Source organism: Podarcis erhardii, assembly GCF_964252035.2.
Source record: "Podarcis erhardii genome assembly, chromosome: 3".
Lineage (NCBI taxonomy): Eukaryota > Metazoa > Chordata > Lepidosauria > Squamata > Lacertidae > Podarcis > Podarcis erhardii.
Window position 1 is genome coordinate 94,888,357 of NC_138507.1, and position 17,348 is coordinate 94,905,704.

The 17,348-nt window shown below is 44.2% G+C and overlaps 1 protein-coding gene across 2 annotated transcripts; it reads left to right on the forward strand.

Annotated features, from left to right (window-relative positions):
- The first annotated feature begins 546 nt into the window (after positions 1–546).
- SLC30A10 (solute carrier family 30 member 10) lies at positions 547–13,259 on the forward strand. 2 transcript variants are annotated; one of them, XM_081856298.1, is made up of 5 exons: positions 547–1,081; positions 1,587–1,634; positions 9,357–9,440; positions 10,594–10,833; positions 11,784–13,259. In XM_081856298.1, the coding sequence occupies exons 1-5, from the start codon at positions 634–636 to the stop codon at positions 12,269–12,271; spliced, it is 1,308 nt and encodes a 435-aa protein (XP_081712424.1). In that variant the 5' UTR covers positions 547–633; the 3' UTR covers positions 12,272–13,259. The 2 variants fall into 2 exon arrangements, with proteins under 2 accessions (XP_081712424.1, XP_081712423.1); XM_081856297.1 differs by lacking the exons at positions 547–1,081; positions 1,587–1,634 and adding an exon at positions 7,010–8,048.
- The last annotated feature ends 4,089 nt before the right edge of the window (positions 13,260–17,348 follow it).

The window sequence follows — 17,348 nt, forward strand, 5'->3', positions numbered from 1 at the left end:
TGCAGGCCGGATTTAGAAGGTGATTGGGCCGGATCTGGCCCCTGGGCCTTAGTTTGCCTACCCATGAATTAAATTGTACTTGTAATTTTGATTCAGAAAAAGGGTGTTGCAGCTCCCAGAAGTTTGGGAAAAGTTGACCTAGGCCAGAGGAGATGCCTTCAAGATATTGCTGAACTACATCTCCCATCATGTTGCCTGGGGCAGATGGGAGTTTGAACCCATCAATACCTGGCATCATGTTTTCTACCTCTGCCCTAGGCCAAGGTCCTGCTCAAGGCCTCACTCCTCCCCTCCAGCACCCAATGAACCTCTGTGAACAATAAGGCGGGCGCCCCAGCTGTGAAGCATTGTTCCTGCAGCCTCAAATGTTAGCACCCCGGGCAATGAGACAAACAAACAGCTTGTTTCATTTGATATCTTAGTTTCCTTTACGCACTTATTGAGTGGCGGCCTCCATGCGATAACCCCCTGGCTTAATTGCCCTTTAAACTGGTTTTATTGCTTTAGTGCATCTTATAAAAATTAGCTTCTAAACACAAGCAGCAGCAGACAATAAAAAGGGGAGACCTGCCAATCATTGCTTGCTAATCCTGCCAAGACCCTTCTCGCAAGCACAGAGAACGCTTCTCCGCCATGGGTCGCTACACAGGACGGAGCAGCCGGCTTTTCTTCATGTGCATTGTGACTTTTATGCTTTTTGTGGGCGAAATGGTGGTGGGCTACATAGGTAACTCCCTCTCTCTCACGTCGGACGCTTTTGCTGTCCTGTCTCACCTGATCTCTATGATCGTCGGCTTGCTGGGCGTAAGAGTCAGCCGCATTCGGTGGCACAAGAACGGCACCTTCGGCTTCCCACGGGCCGATGTGGTCGGTGCATTTGGCAACTCTGTCTTTGCCACGGCCCTCATGTTCAGCATCCTGATCGAAGCACTGAAGAGGTTCCTCAACCCACAGAAGACCGAAAATGCGCTGTTTGTCCTAATTGCTGGACTTGTAGGGCTGTTCTTCAACGCGGTCAATTATGTCGTCTTTCTGGACTGTTGTTACTGCCATGACTCTGTTGACCAAGACATGGAAACAGGTAAGGAATTTTTAAAAATCACTACCTTGTCCATAACTAATACTTCTAGACATAGGTTGACACGTTATTAAGGGGTGATTTTTTTTGGGGGGGGGGTTGCTCCTTGATGCAGACACTAAACTTTTAAATAGTTCGATATGTGGCATGATCAAAAGCAATCATGTGTTGGCCTTTTTTTAAATAACAAAAAATTATTACAATGCATCACAAGCCACAAGCTTTTGGCAAGTTACTGAGAACTTACCAGTGTGGCATTTCCCCTTATCAAAACACAACTTAGTTACATTTGGAAGCAACCCTAACTACTTCTATTGGAAATATAACTTTGAGGCTATGGATATTTTCCATTAGCTTTGATGAAATCATGGCTATTCAGCTGAGTCTATACTCTTCAGAGGTGGAATGACTGGTAATTTAAAACTAGACGAATTCTATTGCTTTTTGGTTAGTCTGAGCCTTTCTCAGAATATTAAATCAGTATGCTTTCCATTAATATTTTTCTTAGGCTACTCAATTAGAGAAGGTCCAGTGATAACACCCTTTCCTGATTTAGGTGAGTCTTGAAAATGCCTTATTCCATATGTACAGAAGTAGGTACAACATATACTATTCTATATGTATGCATTGGCACTAAGAATGTGTGTGAGAGTGACTGTGCGATCAGGGCTACATTGCTGATTTGTTGTTGCTGCTACTGCCTATTTGCGTTATGAGAAAGAGAAGCATCATCTCACTGTTCCTTGAAATTAAGTAATCTACACTGCTGGCTGAATTCTGTCAAGAGAATAGTAGAAGTCTGGGGAAAGGCCAAACGGTAGAAATGGAAATCTGAATCCCCTAAGCGTCTTTAAAAATAAATAAATCAGCATCTGCTTAAATCATCAGGAGCTTTATGGCACATTACGTAAGTAAGTTCTGGGTCCAGAATTAAGAAGCTGCACTATAATAGGCAACATTGCACTGCACTGCCAATGGGGGTCACATTTGTTCTTGCTTTAAAAAGCTACACACATTTCATTGGATATAACTAGTTTGTACCAATATATTATGTCAAAGGTATATGATTTCTGATTTTAATTATTGTTATGAGCCACCTCTTCTGACGGCTGGGCAAGTTGCAAATGTGTTACACAATTAAAATAAAAGATTGAAAGTTGTGTGTCGACTCTTTTTTCTCATTAGGATCTTGGGGAGAACACATAATCACTCCACTGTTATTTTCTTGGTCAACCAAGTTTGATATTATTTATGTATTAAATGTATGGCCCACCCTTCCTCCGAAAGGCAAACATTTCAGTAATAACAAATACAATTAAAAATGAGATAAAGCAAATTTAAGAGCAAATTCTGTGTCTGGATAGGCTTGCTGAAACAGAAAAGTTTTCAGCAGGTGTCTAAAGGAGCACAGTGATTGGGCCTGCTAAATCTCTTTCTCTCTCTCTCTCTCTTGATAGAAATTGTGTGAGTCACCAATGCCCTAATACTAAAGCAGAGCATTTGAAAAGTCAGTTGTCATGTCATGCTCTACCAGGACATGGGTGACCGACTTGATGTTCTCCAGATCCTGTTGGCCAACAGCTCTTATCCCTGCTGACCAGTGGTCATGCTGGCTGCAGCTGATGGAAGTTGGAGACCAACAACACCTGGGATGGCTATCCCTGGACTAGGCTAACATTTAGGTGTCAGAGATAAATGTTTGTCTAAACATGAACATCTGTAGTCACTATTCTGGCCAAATAAACTTGTAGAATTGGGAGGTGTGGGAAGCAGTGGTGGCAGATCCAGTAAATTCCCTGCCCTTTCAGCTTGAGTGGTTTCTGGAGCGTATTCATGGACCTATAGTACCTCTCCACAGTGCAGGAGCAATGGAAACCGAATGTAGAGGACACATTCCAAGCTATGCAATCCACATCTCATCACACTCTGCCCTTAGTGATAACTGTGCAGCCCGTTGACGTCAATGGACAAGCCAATTATTGCTTTCTAGCAATTAATAATCTGGTTGTTGTATAAATGGCTATTAGCCAGCTTTGCACTTTGGCCACAATTATTAAGAATCCTTCAGAGGTAACCTAGAAACAACATGCCACCTTACAGAGTTACTCCTTTTGAACAGACTTGGAGCCAAATCACACATTCTTTTAGGTGGATATTTTTTTTAAATGTGCCCCTCAAAATGCCAAGTGGGAATCTGGCAAACAGGTGTTCAAATGCATATCTCATACAGGTACGCTTCGCAGGATTGGCTATAGCTCCTTCTTGAATATGCAAAGTTATTGTTCCCTGAGATCATACAGGGAGCACAATTAAAAGTGCTGGTGCTTACCTTCAAAGTCCTTCAGGGATGGAATCCAGATACCTGCAGGAACACCTACTCTCATATCAACCTGCTTATAAAGTGAGGCAATCTTTTGAGGATATCACCCAGATGCCCTACCTGAGGTAAGGCAGGTAGGACTAGAATGGAGATCTCCTTAGTATAGTAGTGGCACCGCTTGTCAAATTCCGTCAACAAGGAAGTTTGCCTGGTGTTCACAGTATTATCCTTTCAGTGTTGAGTGAAGATGCTTCCCCTTCCTGCACTATTATAACTTTTATTATTATTACTTTGGATTTGGATCACATCCACACCATGCATTTAAAACTCTCATTCCACAATGGCTCCTTCCAAATATCCTGGGAACTCTGGTTTGTTACGTGTGCTGGCCTCAAAGACCTACAATTTTCAGCACCCCAAACAAACTATAGTTCCCAGGATTCTCCACGACTGTTAAAGTGCTGTAGGAGTGCCTTAAATGTAGGATGTGCATGTGACCTCTCTGTTCTTATTCTACCTAATTTTGCAGTTATCCTTTGAAATTCGCACTTCTCTGAATTTTGTAATGCAATTCTCCGGCCGAGAATATGCACACCAAAAAGTGTGCATTAGGTAAAAATGCACACAAAAATGTGTGCGTAAGAAAATAATGTAAAAAGGGCATTCTGTGAGGAGAAACTGCTGGAAAAAAATATGTACGTTAGACAAAACTGCATGCAAAAATGTCTATATTAGGAGAAGCATACATGAAAGGCTATAGCTCAGTGATGAAGTATCTGTTTTGGATGTAGAAGTTTCCCTGGTCCAATCCCCAAAGTCTCCACGTAGGACTGAAATCTGTCTGAAATCCTTGTGAGCCAGCACTATTCAGTGTAGATTATGCTGAGCTAGCTGGACCAATGGTCTGGATTCATTATATAGCAGCTTCTTAAGTTCCTATGAAAATGTATATGAATTTTTGTCAGGACCTTTACAAACTTCACAAACTGATGTGGATATAGTCAATCTGAACATAAGACAGGAAAAACACGCAGAAACCAAATTAGACCAATATGTCCATAAATCCTAAATACAATCCTGGGAGGCAGGATAGTTATATTAGACAGAGACTCCAAGGCGACACAATCTTTATGTCACAACCAAATTCCAGCCACTGTCTCGTGCTACCTTTATTTTCGTCAGTGGCTTTCTCCACAAGGATTCTGAAACTCAACTGGTTCATTGAGGATGGAGAAATCCCTGTGCTGGGTTTGTAATTCTTGACATTGGCTTCCCCCTAACCAATCAGGTGCAGGCAGTTATGGCCTGACATCATTAAGAGGGCTGAGATCTAGAAAATTCAGTAGTTACGAACCCACTGAATGGCTAAGCATGAGAACAAAAAGACAGCTATGGTCTGCCACAAACTGGTCTGCAGAACATAAGAAAACAGGAAGTGTCCTGTTGGATCAAACCAAAGGACTATTTAGCAGTTTGTTCTCACAGCAACCCACAAGCAGGACCTGGGTGCAATATGATCCTAAGCAACTGGGATGCACAGAGGTAAGATATAGCCATCATGGCTAGCAGTCGTGTTGCCCCAGTTTAATCCTTGCACACATAATTAATAGTGTGACTGGAGGTTTTTAAGCAACAGTAAAGAGGGTAAATGATGCTAAAACCATGCTACTCACAGAATGAGTCTCTCTCTTTTTACCTTAATGTTAGTCCCTCAGTTTCAATTAGTTCTGCTTGATATTTCAACTGTTATTTGAATAAATGGGAACTACAAATGCCATTATTCTTTCCTCGACAGAACTTGGCAAGCCAATTTGGGATATTAAACATAACCACAATCATATTCTTGTCTGCTGCAATTTGATAAGGCAGTGTCATTTACAGCATCCACTTACAACTTGGCAGTAAAACACTATTGCCACTATCCAATCTGGCAGCATTGGCGGGCATCAATTCAGTTGGGGAACAGAAAAGAAAGAATCCCACCTTCTGACGGTAAGAGCTGTTCCACAGCTGTTCCACAGTTCCTCTTGGAACGTGGTGGGTTCTTCTTCAATGGAGGAATTTAAGCAGAGGTGGCCATCGGCCATGGATGCTTTGGTTGAGATTCCTGCATTGCAGGGGGTTGGACTAGATGACCCTCATGGTCCCTTGCAACTCTATAATTCTATGACACATGCAGGATATATTGAAGATATAGCATATCTTCTTCACCAACAAGCAGCAGAGCCATTTTTCTTCTCTCAGGAGAAAATGATACTTCTTTTGTGCATGGTGGTGGGGAACAGATGCTGTTTCATTGGTTTTTGAGGATGAGAATATCATATAATGGATGAATTTTGTAACAGGCAAATAAGTGCTTAAGGTGTATGACTTGGACAATACAGAAAATGCTGCGTCTTTTTGTTGTTGTTGATTTGTAAGCTTTTAGTGAAAAGAGCTATACCGTTGCTTGTGATTTCAATTAGTTCCAGATTTTTTTCATGTTGTCTAATCTATGCCCATTGGACCATAATATTCCTTGACGCTGGGTTTCCTCCCATCCTGCAATGTTTAATATTGGTGATTCACTGAATTTCAAAAGAGGTTATTCAATGGCAACATTAATTCCAATAATTCCAAATTAATTTAAGCTGATAACATTTCAAAACACGTTATCCGCTTAAATTAATTTGGAATTATTGATGAAGATCCATTTGCAGATTTGCACCATGCATTTAAAGTATATTAGTTTCTCCCAAAGAATCCTGAAAACTGTAGCTTCTCCTTCACAGAGCTACAATTCCCAGTGCTCTTAAAAAACTACAGTTCCCAGGATTCTTTGGGGGAAGCCAGGTCTTTAAATGTGCACTGATTGTAGTAGCATTGGATTCATGTAATAATAATGATGTTGTTGATGATGATGATAATAAATTTTATTTATACCCTGTCCTCCTCCGCCAGGACTGGGCTCAGGGCAGCTAACACCAAATATATGATACATTAAAAACACAATCAAACAATGAATTAAAATACAGCTTAAAATTAAAATCAGGATGAAATTAAATGGCAGCCCACGAATGATAAGATAATCTTATCTAAAATACAGACTAGTCTTCAGATTTGATTCCAGCTTGTATAAGAGACAGTGAAACTGAAAAGGGCATAATTGGTAATATTGTAAGTATCTGCTTTTTAAAAGAATCATTGAGCTTGAAGGAAGCAGAACATAAAAAATCCTGGGGCTTAAATGTTTTCTGGAGATGCTTATATGGGTTTTAATGAGAATATACATACGACAACACAATTATGTTGAAAAACAAGCTTTTGGGCTGGGCGAACCTGCGCTTAAACTTCTTATCCTCCATTGCTCTTTCCAAGATTATTTTATGGCCATTTTGGCTCTGGGCTCAAACGGGGCAGGGGACTCCATAAATATTGGTCAATAATTTAAGATATGATGAGCATTTGCAAATAACAGGGAGATTATAGGATCGCCAGCTCTTTATGATAAAGACGAGTTCACACCCATAGCTGCAAAACATGGTCGTGAGAGCATGTGTCCAGCGTCCTAAATGATCCCCAGGAGCGGCAGATGAAACCTACACCTGTCTAACATCTTCCCTGTTTAAAGGTAAAGGAGGCAGAGATGCTGAGATGGCTCTTGTACCTTGGCCGGGTGCACGGCAAGCGCGTGGGCGGGGCGGCGAGTTGGCAATCGGCGCTTTTTGCCCTTTATCCTTTTGCGCTGATGGATAAGAAATTGCGGGCGGCGGCAAATCTCGCCGGGCGCTGTCGGTGCAGAAGGGCGTCGGTGCCGCCCCTGCCGCGCCGCTATAAAAGCCAAGTGCAGAGTCACCAGCCGCGGCAGGGCGCGCAAAGCACTTGTTGCCAGGCGGCGGAGGGGGCCAGCAGCGCCGCGCCTTCGCCTCTCGGCCCGCCGGTCCAAAGGCTCAGCCAGCCCGACGGCGAAGCAGCAAGCCAGCCCGGAGGCTCGCTCGGGGGCTGGAGCCCAGGAAGCCCCTCGAGGGCTTTAGGAGTAGGGGCGCCCACCCGGCAGCGCCCTCCTCTCCAAGCGCGCCGCTTCCCGCTTCGCCATGGGGCGCTACACGGGCCAGACGTGCCGCCTGATCTTCATGCTGGTGCTGACGGCGGGCTTCTTCGTGGCCGAGATGGTGTCGGGCTACGTGGGCAACTCCATCGCGCTGGTGTCCGACTCCTTCAACATGCTCTCCGACCTGATCGCGCTCTGCGTGGGCCTCTCCACCGGGCGCATCTCCCGCCGCCGCCGCCGCCGCCGCAGCCCCGCCGCCTCCTTCGGCTACGGCCGCGCCGAGGTGGTGGGCGCCCTCTGCAACGCCGTCTTCCTGGCCGCGCTCTCCTTCACCATCCTGGTGGAGGCCCTGCAGCGCCTGGCCAGCCCCCAGGCCATCCGCGACGCCGAGCTCATCCTCATCGTGGGCGCGCTCGGCCTGGCCGTCAACCTCGTGGGGCTCCTCGTCTTCCAGGACTGGGCCTCCTGCTGGCCCGCCTGCCTGCGACGCGGCCCGCCGGCTAAGGCCACGCCAGAGCCCAGCCGCGACGGAGACCCCGAGCCCGGCTCTGCCGCCCCCGAGGGCGCCCTGCCAGCGGCCCTCGACCTCGACCTGGAGACTGGCCGCGTGGACGGAGCAGGTGCCTCTCGGTTTCCTCCTCCATTGATCCCTCGCCCCCTTTCCTCTCTTCACCATTTTCTTTCTTTCTTTCTTTTTCTTATTTGTTCTTATTTCCCCCATATTCTCTTCTTTGGGGGCAGATTTTTTGCTTCAGTTTGCTTTGCATCAGTATAATTCGTTTCCCACCCACCTCCTTTCCTTAACTTGTACATTTCCCCACACTTCTTATTGTTATAATTATAAATCTTCTATTTATATTATGATGAATAAATATATTTATCCAGCCCTTTATGCTTTCTTCTCTCTTGTTTTTCACTGCCACCCCATCACATCCCCCACTCTTGTATTGGTACTTTTTTGTTTTATTTATATTACATTTATACCTCACCTTTTCTCTGGGAAGTGGTACGCACTTCTCCTCGTCTCCATTTTGTCCTCACAGCAACCCTGTGAGGTAGGTTAGGCTAAGAGATAGGGAACCAAGATCCTTCAGTGAGCTTTTTGGCCGAGTGGGCGTTTCAAAGCCCATCATGCCAACCACCACACTGGCTCTCTTTCGTTTTAAATCCTCCCTAAAGTTATCCAATCCTCAGCTTTCCCTATTCTTACTTTTCTCTTTCCAACCTCTCTTTCCTCCACCTCCATCTAGTCTCCAACTAGTCTCTAGGTGATATGAACACAGGCCAAATACAAAAAAAATGTGCAGATTTTACTGCCAGTTAAAAGTGGGTATAGTTAAATAACTAATAATGTTATACTGACTTTTAGGTAGATTAGATGAGGCAGATTTTCCATGCCATCATCAGCTTTCTGGTTTGTTATTTTTCTCTCCACACTTTTCTCTCTCCTTTTTTTTTTTTACACCTTCCCCCCTTCTTTTCTATTCCTTCCTGTTCCCTTCTTGCATGTTTATTTGCCCTCCTTTCATTTTTTGTGTCCTTCCCTGGCAATATTTTCTCTCTGTGTTAGTTTCTTTTTCTTCAACTACTTTTTTGGGGGGTTGGGGTATTTGGTTTTTGCACTTTGTCCTTTTGCTCATAAAATAATTCCCCCCCTTTTGCTGACCAAAAAAAATGTGTGGGAGTTTGCAGAGCTTTTAAACACAAATAAATAACCGCAATTTATATGTATTGGAGTTTGTTTACTTTCCGTGTTTCCATGAAATTATTCCAGTTATGATTGCACGTGTGTTGTCTGCATGCAGGCGTGGGAGGGTCATTGCTAAAACATCTGGTACCGTTTAAGATTTAAGTTGGTTTTGAAAAGATTGGTGTTTTTTCTGTTTGTAGAACTTATACACAACACAGCGTTTCTTCTTTGAATGCAGGTGACACCATAAATACCCAGAATAAGCCCGAAGATGAGGTGATACAGAAAAAAGAGAAAAAATCCGAAGCTTTGAATATCAGAGGTAATACAGGATAGACGACTTACCCAGTTTTGGGGGACCGTCTTTATTGGCGACCTGTTCCGGTTTATTCCCACCATTTCTAAATACATTTATAGTTCAAGATCAGTGGCGTAGGAATGGGGGATGGAGGGGGCGATCCGCCTCGGGTGCCACTTTGGGAGGGGTGACAAGATGGCCCCTGCCTCCCCCCAACTGTAGAGCGGCCGAGGGTGCCTGCAGTCCGTATGGGTGCTGCTGCTCTTGCGTGCGGCGACCATACAGGCTGCCTCTCGCATGGCGACCGTATGGGCTGCCACGCGTGCGCAGTCTGTACTGGCTGCGCCACCCCAGGTTCCAGAGAGGGTTCTTCCGCCACTGTACAAGATATCAATAAATCATATTTAATCCAGCAAGTTATTAAATTACTGACCAAATAAAAAGAATACAGATAGAATATAGCTGCTCAGATGCAGCCAAGTTGACTCCTGGAAGGCCAAGTTTAGAATGCTTTACACATGATGATGTCCATGTATCTGATGCATTAACAATATCAAATGATCCAGCTTTCAGTTTGTAGTCGAAGAGCTTAGGGACGCTCCACATTTTATTTTTTACTTACACAGGCATAGGAGAACATAAGTGTGTGAAGATCATGTGCCCGTGCACTTTACTGCATGTCTTCTTCTTTGGCGATCACCCATAGCCAAGTAAAATTGTCTTTGCCATGAATATGGTCTTAACAGTGTGTCCATAAGTGACTGTGGAGGCCAATTCTGGGTCAATGGGAAGCCACAATAGATGGTGGTTTCTCACTATGTGTACATGTGGCAAAATGGACTCATTGCAGTCTTCACACTTTTTCACTTGCATCGCTGAGGACCCATCTAAGTAAAATTTCACTTGTAATGTCCTCTATAGTTTGCTCTTCCATTCTTAAAATTAATGCTTTGAATCTAATACCAGTGCTCATGTGAATGTAGTCATTCTGTGACGACATTAGGAATTATGGGTCTAGGTCACATGTGAAAGCAGAACCTTGATTTTAATATTGTCCTATTTATTAAAAGTTAGGTTCAAAAGCAAGTTTTGACCGAGCTCTGGTTGACATCTACTGCCTTTGAAGGACCCAAAATCTGATCATCAAAGCAAATGTTTCTCCTGTCCTTTATTTCAGGTGTTCTTTTGCATGTGATGGGGGATGCTCTTGGCTCAGTTATCGTTGTAGTGGCTGCTTCCATATTCTATGCACTTCCTCTGGACGAGAACACCCCATGCAACTGGGAGTGCTACATTGATCCAAGCCTGACCATAATTATGGTGATCATCATACTCTCGTCAGCCTTCCCGCTTATCAAGGAGACGGCAACAATCTTACTGCAGATGGTTCCCAAGAGTGTTAATATGCAGTTGCTGAGTAAGTTGCACTTCACTGCCGAAGCACTTAAAAAGCCAGTGTTATTCCTGGAATTACATTTCTGGATTATGCACCCAACCACCAGCTCTACATTCTCAGGAGCTTTGAGAAATTGACTCACATGGTGGTGTCTTAGCAACATGACTCAAATCTTGGTGGATTAGTGAAAGCATGCATTTCGAGAACACAGTACTCATGCAAAACAGCAGGCGTTGAGCTGCTGTTCCCTGAAATCACTGCATACATCTATAGATGTAAGAAGGTAGAAGGATAACGGTTAAGTGCCCAGAGGGCATTGTTAGTTGGGCAGTATAAAAATAAATCTTTTGTCTTATGCACACACTCAGACCATGTGAAGGTTTGGGGGCTTTTTTTGCTTTTGAATTTAAACTTGTGCAGAAACTTTCCAAGTCTCCAAGACATATCCCCCCCCCGAGTTATGCCATCCCACGGGGATAGCTTTCCAGCCTGGGGGGTGGGGGTGGGAACCTGATGTTGCCATTTGTATGTTTTAAACCTCATGCAAGGCATAAATACCCAGCGCTGGGTTCCCTAAAATTATGCTGGTACCTAATCCATACAGATACTTGCCATTTAGCAGGGTCTGTTTTTAGTACCTCACATTTGATTCAATCAGCTAATGTTTCCAGAACTTGTGCTCCACTTCACTGTTTTCCTATCGTGTGTGGTGCTGTGCTGATGCCCCTGCAGCCCAGGAAGACTCTAGGCATAGTTTAGCATAGTCCAGTTGTTCTGCTTCTTCCAGGAATGTTTTGGATCTGGCCATGAACCCTCCCGTAAAATGTATTTGTCCTGGAAGGTTCTCTGCTTTTGCAGTGTGCTGCTGAACAGTGTTTCTGATCAAATCACTGCTGCCAGTAGACCCTTCATGAAATCTCATTGAGTTTATTTTCTGCTTGTTTTTATTGTCCTCCCTCCCCACCAAACAGCAAACAAGCTTCTCGAAGTGCCAGGCATTACAAGCATTCATGAGGTGCACGTCTGGGAGATGGTCAGTGGGAAGAACATTGCCACCCTCCACGTCAAATGCCACACCAGTTCCGATTACCAAGACGCTTCGCAGAAGATGAGGGAGTTGTTCCACGAAGCGGGGGTCCACTCAGTCACCATCCAGCCAGAGTACACCGACCAGAAGAACCCCGAAGTCCTGTGCAGCACTCCGTGCATCTCCAGAGCTTGCGACCCGCAGCTGTGCTGCAGCCAGCAGGAAGCGGCCCTGGCTGAGGTCAACGGCTACAACGAGAAGAAGAGCAGCCTGTCTCCCTCGCTGCACAAAGTCTTCCACAGGAAAGACGTGGTGGAGATTCCCAATGAACCCACGTGGGCCGAGGAGCCCGTCAAAAAGCACAGCTGCTCAAAGGACAGTTACAAAGAAGCAGGCGATGACAAGCCCTATATAAACAGCACACAATTCTAGGCAGCTTGGGCTTGCGCTTGGCGACTGCTGTTCATCTAGGGCAAAGTTATCCGTGGCAATGCCCCCTTGGCTAAAAAGCTGCTGGCAAGCACTTGCCACAGGCCTGGGGAGTGGCGTTTGACAGCTGGGTGTCCAATGCATAGCATAAGAGGGCATCTAGAGCAGGTGTTCTTGGCTTGTATCTAAAGGTCTAGCTGTGCAGGTAGAAGGCCCTTCTATCCATGCAGCCACTGGTACCTTCAGCCCTGCAATGCTGAAATGAGGGACATCCCAGGAAACAGAAGTGCCTTTTAGCCATCCCTTGTCTTCAAGGAATGTTTCTGGCATTTGCCAAATATGCCCAGTGCCATTTTGACACTTAATTCCTTTTCCTCCAGGGGTAAATACCTTACGGCTGAGCACACTGGTTTTTTAACTCTGCCTTTACCGAAATGTGGTGCTCGTTGCAGGTCTTCTTAGTTCCCTTTGATTGGGCTGCCCCAGAGCACCATTATGAAGGAATGAGAGTAGGTGGTAGTTTCATTAGTCTTGTTTTCAAATGCCTCTTGTTTACTTGAAATTAGAAGTGGGATTTCTGGAAAAGTGGGGTGGAGGGCACCAAGTGGGGGAAAGGCCTGGCCTAAGGGATTGTTAGGCAGGTTTACCTGAACGCTGGCAATGAACTATGGTTATAATTCACCAAAGTATTGCTGCTCTGTATTATCAGTTGAAAGCACCGTTGAAACAAATGATTATCTCTCCTGCCTGTGTATTTTCCTGCCATTTCAGTGAATGAATGTATGGATTTTTGTAGCATGAGCTGAGACTGTTGTCTTTTAGTATGTGTCCATCTGTAATATTGATTTGATTTTTTTGTATACAGGTTATATATTTATATTCCCCCCAATCATATTTCCAAAATAACAAACATATTTTGTTTGAGGGGTGATGGTCAGTGTCGTTCCTATTTCCAAAATGTCCGCCGCAAATAAACATGTAATATATCTTACTTGGAAATATAGATCATGTTCCTACTCATTTTTTCCCCTTTAAGAAATGGGCACCTCTTGCAAATGTGTCTGTGTGCAAGTGAGAGGTTTCACCAGCTTCAAATATCCATGTCAGTGAGTTAACACCAGGGAATATAGAAATCGTCAGGATACATGTTTGCCAAAGAACGTCTGTGGCAGCTTGATACAATCCATCCAAGACAACTCTCAGGAGAAGCAAGGGTTTTGACTATTATACTGCTCTAACTTTTGCAGATCAGGAAGAGTTGTTGAGATTCCCCCCTTGCCAAAAAAATCAAATTGGTTGTACCTTCCTATAGTTTCTATAAACATACAATTGCATGTGCTGCTTTGCTCCTAGAGCGGCTCCTAGCACTTGACCTGTTGTTGTTTTCACCCATGGGTTTTTGTTCTGCAAAACCATTGTCCAAGTCTTATTTTTCAAAACACGATATACTGGTCAGCCCTGGGCCTGTCCTCAGGTTCAGTTCCTGGCATCTCCAAGTAGAACTTGGGAAAGGTTCTTGTCTCTAACCTTAGAGAGCCTTACCAGTCAATACTGAGGTGGATAGACCAATGGTCTGTTTGGAATAAGGCAGCTTCCTGTGTTCCACTTCCTACTCATCGTCTCAAAATTTTCTTCAGCTTTGAAAGAAGTGGGTGGATTGTCCATCCTCATTTATAGATTGTTTTGATTCATTACCTCTTATTTTTTGCTTTAAGCACATTCCTGCCTATGTAAGGATTTCATTCTGACGTGATGAAAGCCATCCTGCAATGAAGAAAGCCACAGGGTCATTGCTATACACTTACAAATGTGTACTATAAATTATAATAGAACATTGTGGTCCCCCCCCCAAGGGGGGATTCTAAGTGAACTGGCCAGCTTCCTGGTATGATAAAAATTCGCAATAAAGCCCTCTAAACTCTAAATTTTGCCACATCCTGAAATTTTCACACACATATTGGGTAGCACATTCCAGTAAGATTTAGTTCTCTTTGCGGGCTTTGGTATGGCCATGATACCTTATGATTATGATGAGGTGACTGAGTCCTTGATTCTTAATGTTGAGATGCATGGATTGAAAGCTGCATGAATCTTAACCAAAGTATTTTAAAGATTTCTATAGTTTGTGCCAAAAATGGCCTCAATCCAAGCACTTCATTTGGGGACGGTTGCTGACATTTAAAAAATCATATTCACAGGTAATGAACTGCCAAAAAAAAAGTGGTTGTGTATCATCTTTTGAATGTGCTCTCTTCACTGTATGAAGGTTTATGTTATAACTTCTTGTGAAGTTACCTCCTGCCTGTATAATAAGTGGACTCTCTGGAATATAATTCTGTTTGGAATAATAATGTTTTACCTGACACATCTAATTCTGCATCTAATTAAAAACCTTGGCTTGTATATATGCTTTTGTGAACAAAACACTGGTGCAAACTTTCTCCACATGCCTTGTGAATTTTATATGTTGAAGAAGAAAAAGTTGGATGCTGTAAATAAAGTGGTTTTTTTTAAGTAAACACCTTGTGTCTACGAAAAATAAAATCTTTCAAGGCCTTATTCTCGCTAGATATTTTGTGCTTGGGTACGTATATGGAAGTACAAATACAATGTCAGGTAAAATTTAGTGTCTGTGCCAAAGGGATTCTGCCCTTACCTAGTATTTTAAGGGAATATGCCGCAATTTTCATGTGTATCAACATTATAAGAGGCATGCATATTTTGGACTATTTGGCAAATGGTGTCTTAGTGCTGTTGTAAGTTTGGAAGGGCGGGATAACAATTGCCTGGTGTTTGAAGCTGAGTACAGCCACAGTTCATACACACCCTGTGATCTCCTGAGAAATGCTGCTGTATGGTGCATTTCCTGCAAACATGTTTCTATCCAATTTGAAAATTTAAGCAATAACCGCTTGCCATGGCACTGGGAATGTGATGTGTGGAGGATATGGGGAGGGGGCTAAGCTGGGTGGGAATGGGTTTGGAGCATTACTAGTTCTAATTGGTTTTATAGAATCATAGAACCACAAAGTTCGAATCGACTTTGGGAAATAACATATGCATCAGACAGCTGTTTCTTTTACAGAGGACCTCCAGCATACATGACTCCCTACTCTCAAACCACAAGCCATGTGCTCTTCAAAAGTTGTATACCAGATTCTTTTTTTCAATGTTTCTTACTCTTCCAGATGGAGGGTGTAACACTGCTAGCTCCTGTTCTGATCTCATAGCCCAATGCCTCATCCGTTATCTTGCATTTCCAGTCTGTGCTGTGCAGGCTTGTCCAAACCCTTTTTTATTTTCCTAGTTGGGGCCAGTCTCATTATCATCCAGCTAAGACTGAAGCTTTAGTGTGGGCTTTTCCTTGTGCAAACCACAAAAGCACAATAGTCAGAATCAGGTGGCATGCACATCAGTCAACCCCAGTTTTGAGTGAGAAGATATGAAGAAGGCTTCATAGGTGCCTTCAGCTGATAAGGCCCTGGGAGCACCAGGAACTCTTGTGTTATTGTCAGGGACTGGGCAGAGGAGGAATGCTGGAGACCACCTCCCCATCCTGATCCTTCCAGGGAGGAGGAAGAGGAAGGATCTGTTCCAGAGCCCCGTTCGCATCCTGAAGCAAATGTAAGATGCGAGTGCGCGGGTTGCGTTTCGCCAGTTCTGCGCATGTGTGTGATGTCATTTTGAGTGTCTGTGCATGCGCGAGTGGCGAAACCCGGAAGTAACGCGTTCCATCACTTTCGGGTTTCCGCGGAGCGCAACCCGAAAATAAGCTGAAGCGTATTCATAGAATCATAGAATCATAGAGTTGGAAGAGACCACAAGGGCCATCGAGTCCAACCCCCTGCCAAGCAGGAAACACCATCAGAGCACTCCTGACATATGGTTGTCAAGCCTCTGCTTAAAGACCTCCAAAGAAGGAGACTCCACCACACTCCTTGGCAGCAAATTCCACTGTCAAACAGCTCTTACTGTCAGGAAGTTCTTCCTAATGTTTAGGTGGAATCTTCTTTCTTGTAGTTTGGATCCATTGCTCCGTGTCCGCTTCTCTGGAGCAGCAGAAAACAACCTTTCTCCCTCCTCTATGTGACATCCTTTTATATATTTGAAATCACCCCTTAACCTCCTCTTCTCCAGGCTAAACATGCCCAGCTCCCTTAGCCGTTCCTCATAAGGCATCGTTTCCAGGCCTTTGACCATTTTGGTTGCCCTCCTCTGGACACGTTCCAGTTTGTCCGTGTCCTTCTTGAACTGTGGTGCCCAGAACTGGACACAGTACTCCAGGTGAGGTCTGACCAGAGCAGAATACAGTGGCACTATTACTTCCCTTGATCTAGATGCTATACTCCTATTGCTGCAGCCCAGAATTGCATTGGCTTTTTTAGCTGCCGCGTCACACTGTTGGCTCATGTCAAGTTTGTGGTCAACCAAGACTCCTAGATCCTTTTCACATGTACTGCTCTCAAGCCAGGTGTCACCCATCTTGTATTTGTGCCTCTCATTTTTTTTGCCCAAGTGCAATACTTTACATTTCTCCCTGTTAAAATTCATCTTGTTTGTTTTGGCCCAGTTCTCTAATCTGTCAAGGTCGTTTTGAAGTGTGATCCTGTCCTCTGGGGTGTTAGCCACCCCTCCCAGTTTGGTGTCATCTGCAAATTTGATCAGGATGCCCTTGAGTCCATCATCCAAGTCGTTGATAAAGATGTTGAATAAGACCGGGCCCAAGACAGAACCCTGTGGCACCCCACTAGTCACTCTTCTCCAGGATGAAGAGGAACCATTGATGAGCACCCTTTGGGTTCGGTCAGTCAGCCAGTTACAAATCCACTGAGTGGTAGCATAGTCAAGACCGCATTTTACCAGCTTCTTTACAAGAATATCATGGGGAACCTTGTCAAATGCCTTGCTGAAATCAAGGCATGATACCTGAGGTATGACTGTATAGATTTACAACAGGGGTTGGGAAATCATGGGAGAGCCAGAGCATGAGACATTGTTATTAGAAAGCATTCCAGACCCTCCATCTCCCAGAACCCGGTGGGTCTTAAAAGTAGGAGAGCAAAGAGCTCAAAGACAGAGG

Coding starts and splice junctions, on each gene's coding strand:
- SLC30A10 (XM_081856297.1), top strand. CDS start 7,472: ATGGGGCGCTACACGGGCCAGACGTGCCGCCTGATCTTCATGCTGGTG. Junction 8,049..9,356: donor TGGCCGCGTGGACGGAGCAG/GTGCCTCTCGGT, acceptor CTTTGAATGCAG/GTGACACCATAAATACCCAG. Junction 9,441..10,593: donor CGAAGCTTTGAATATCAGAG/GTAATACAGGAT, acceptor CCTTTATTTCAG/GTGTTCTTTTGCATGTGATG.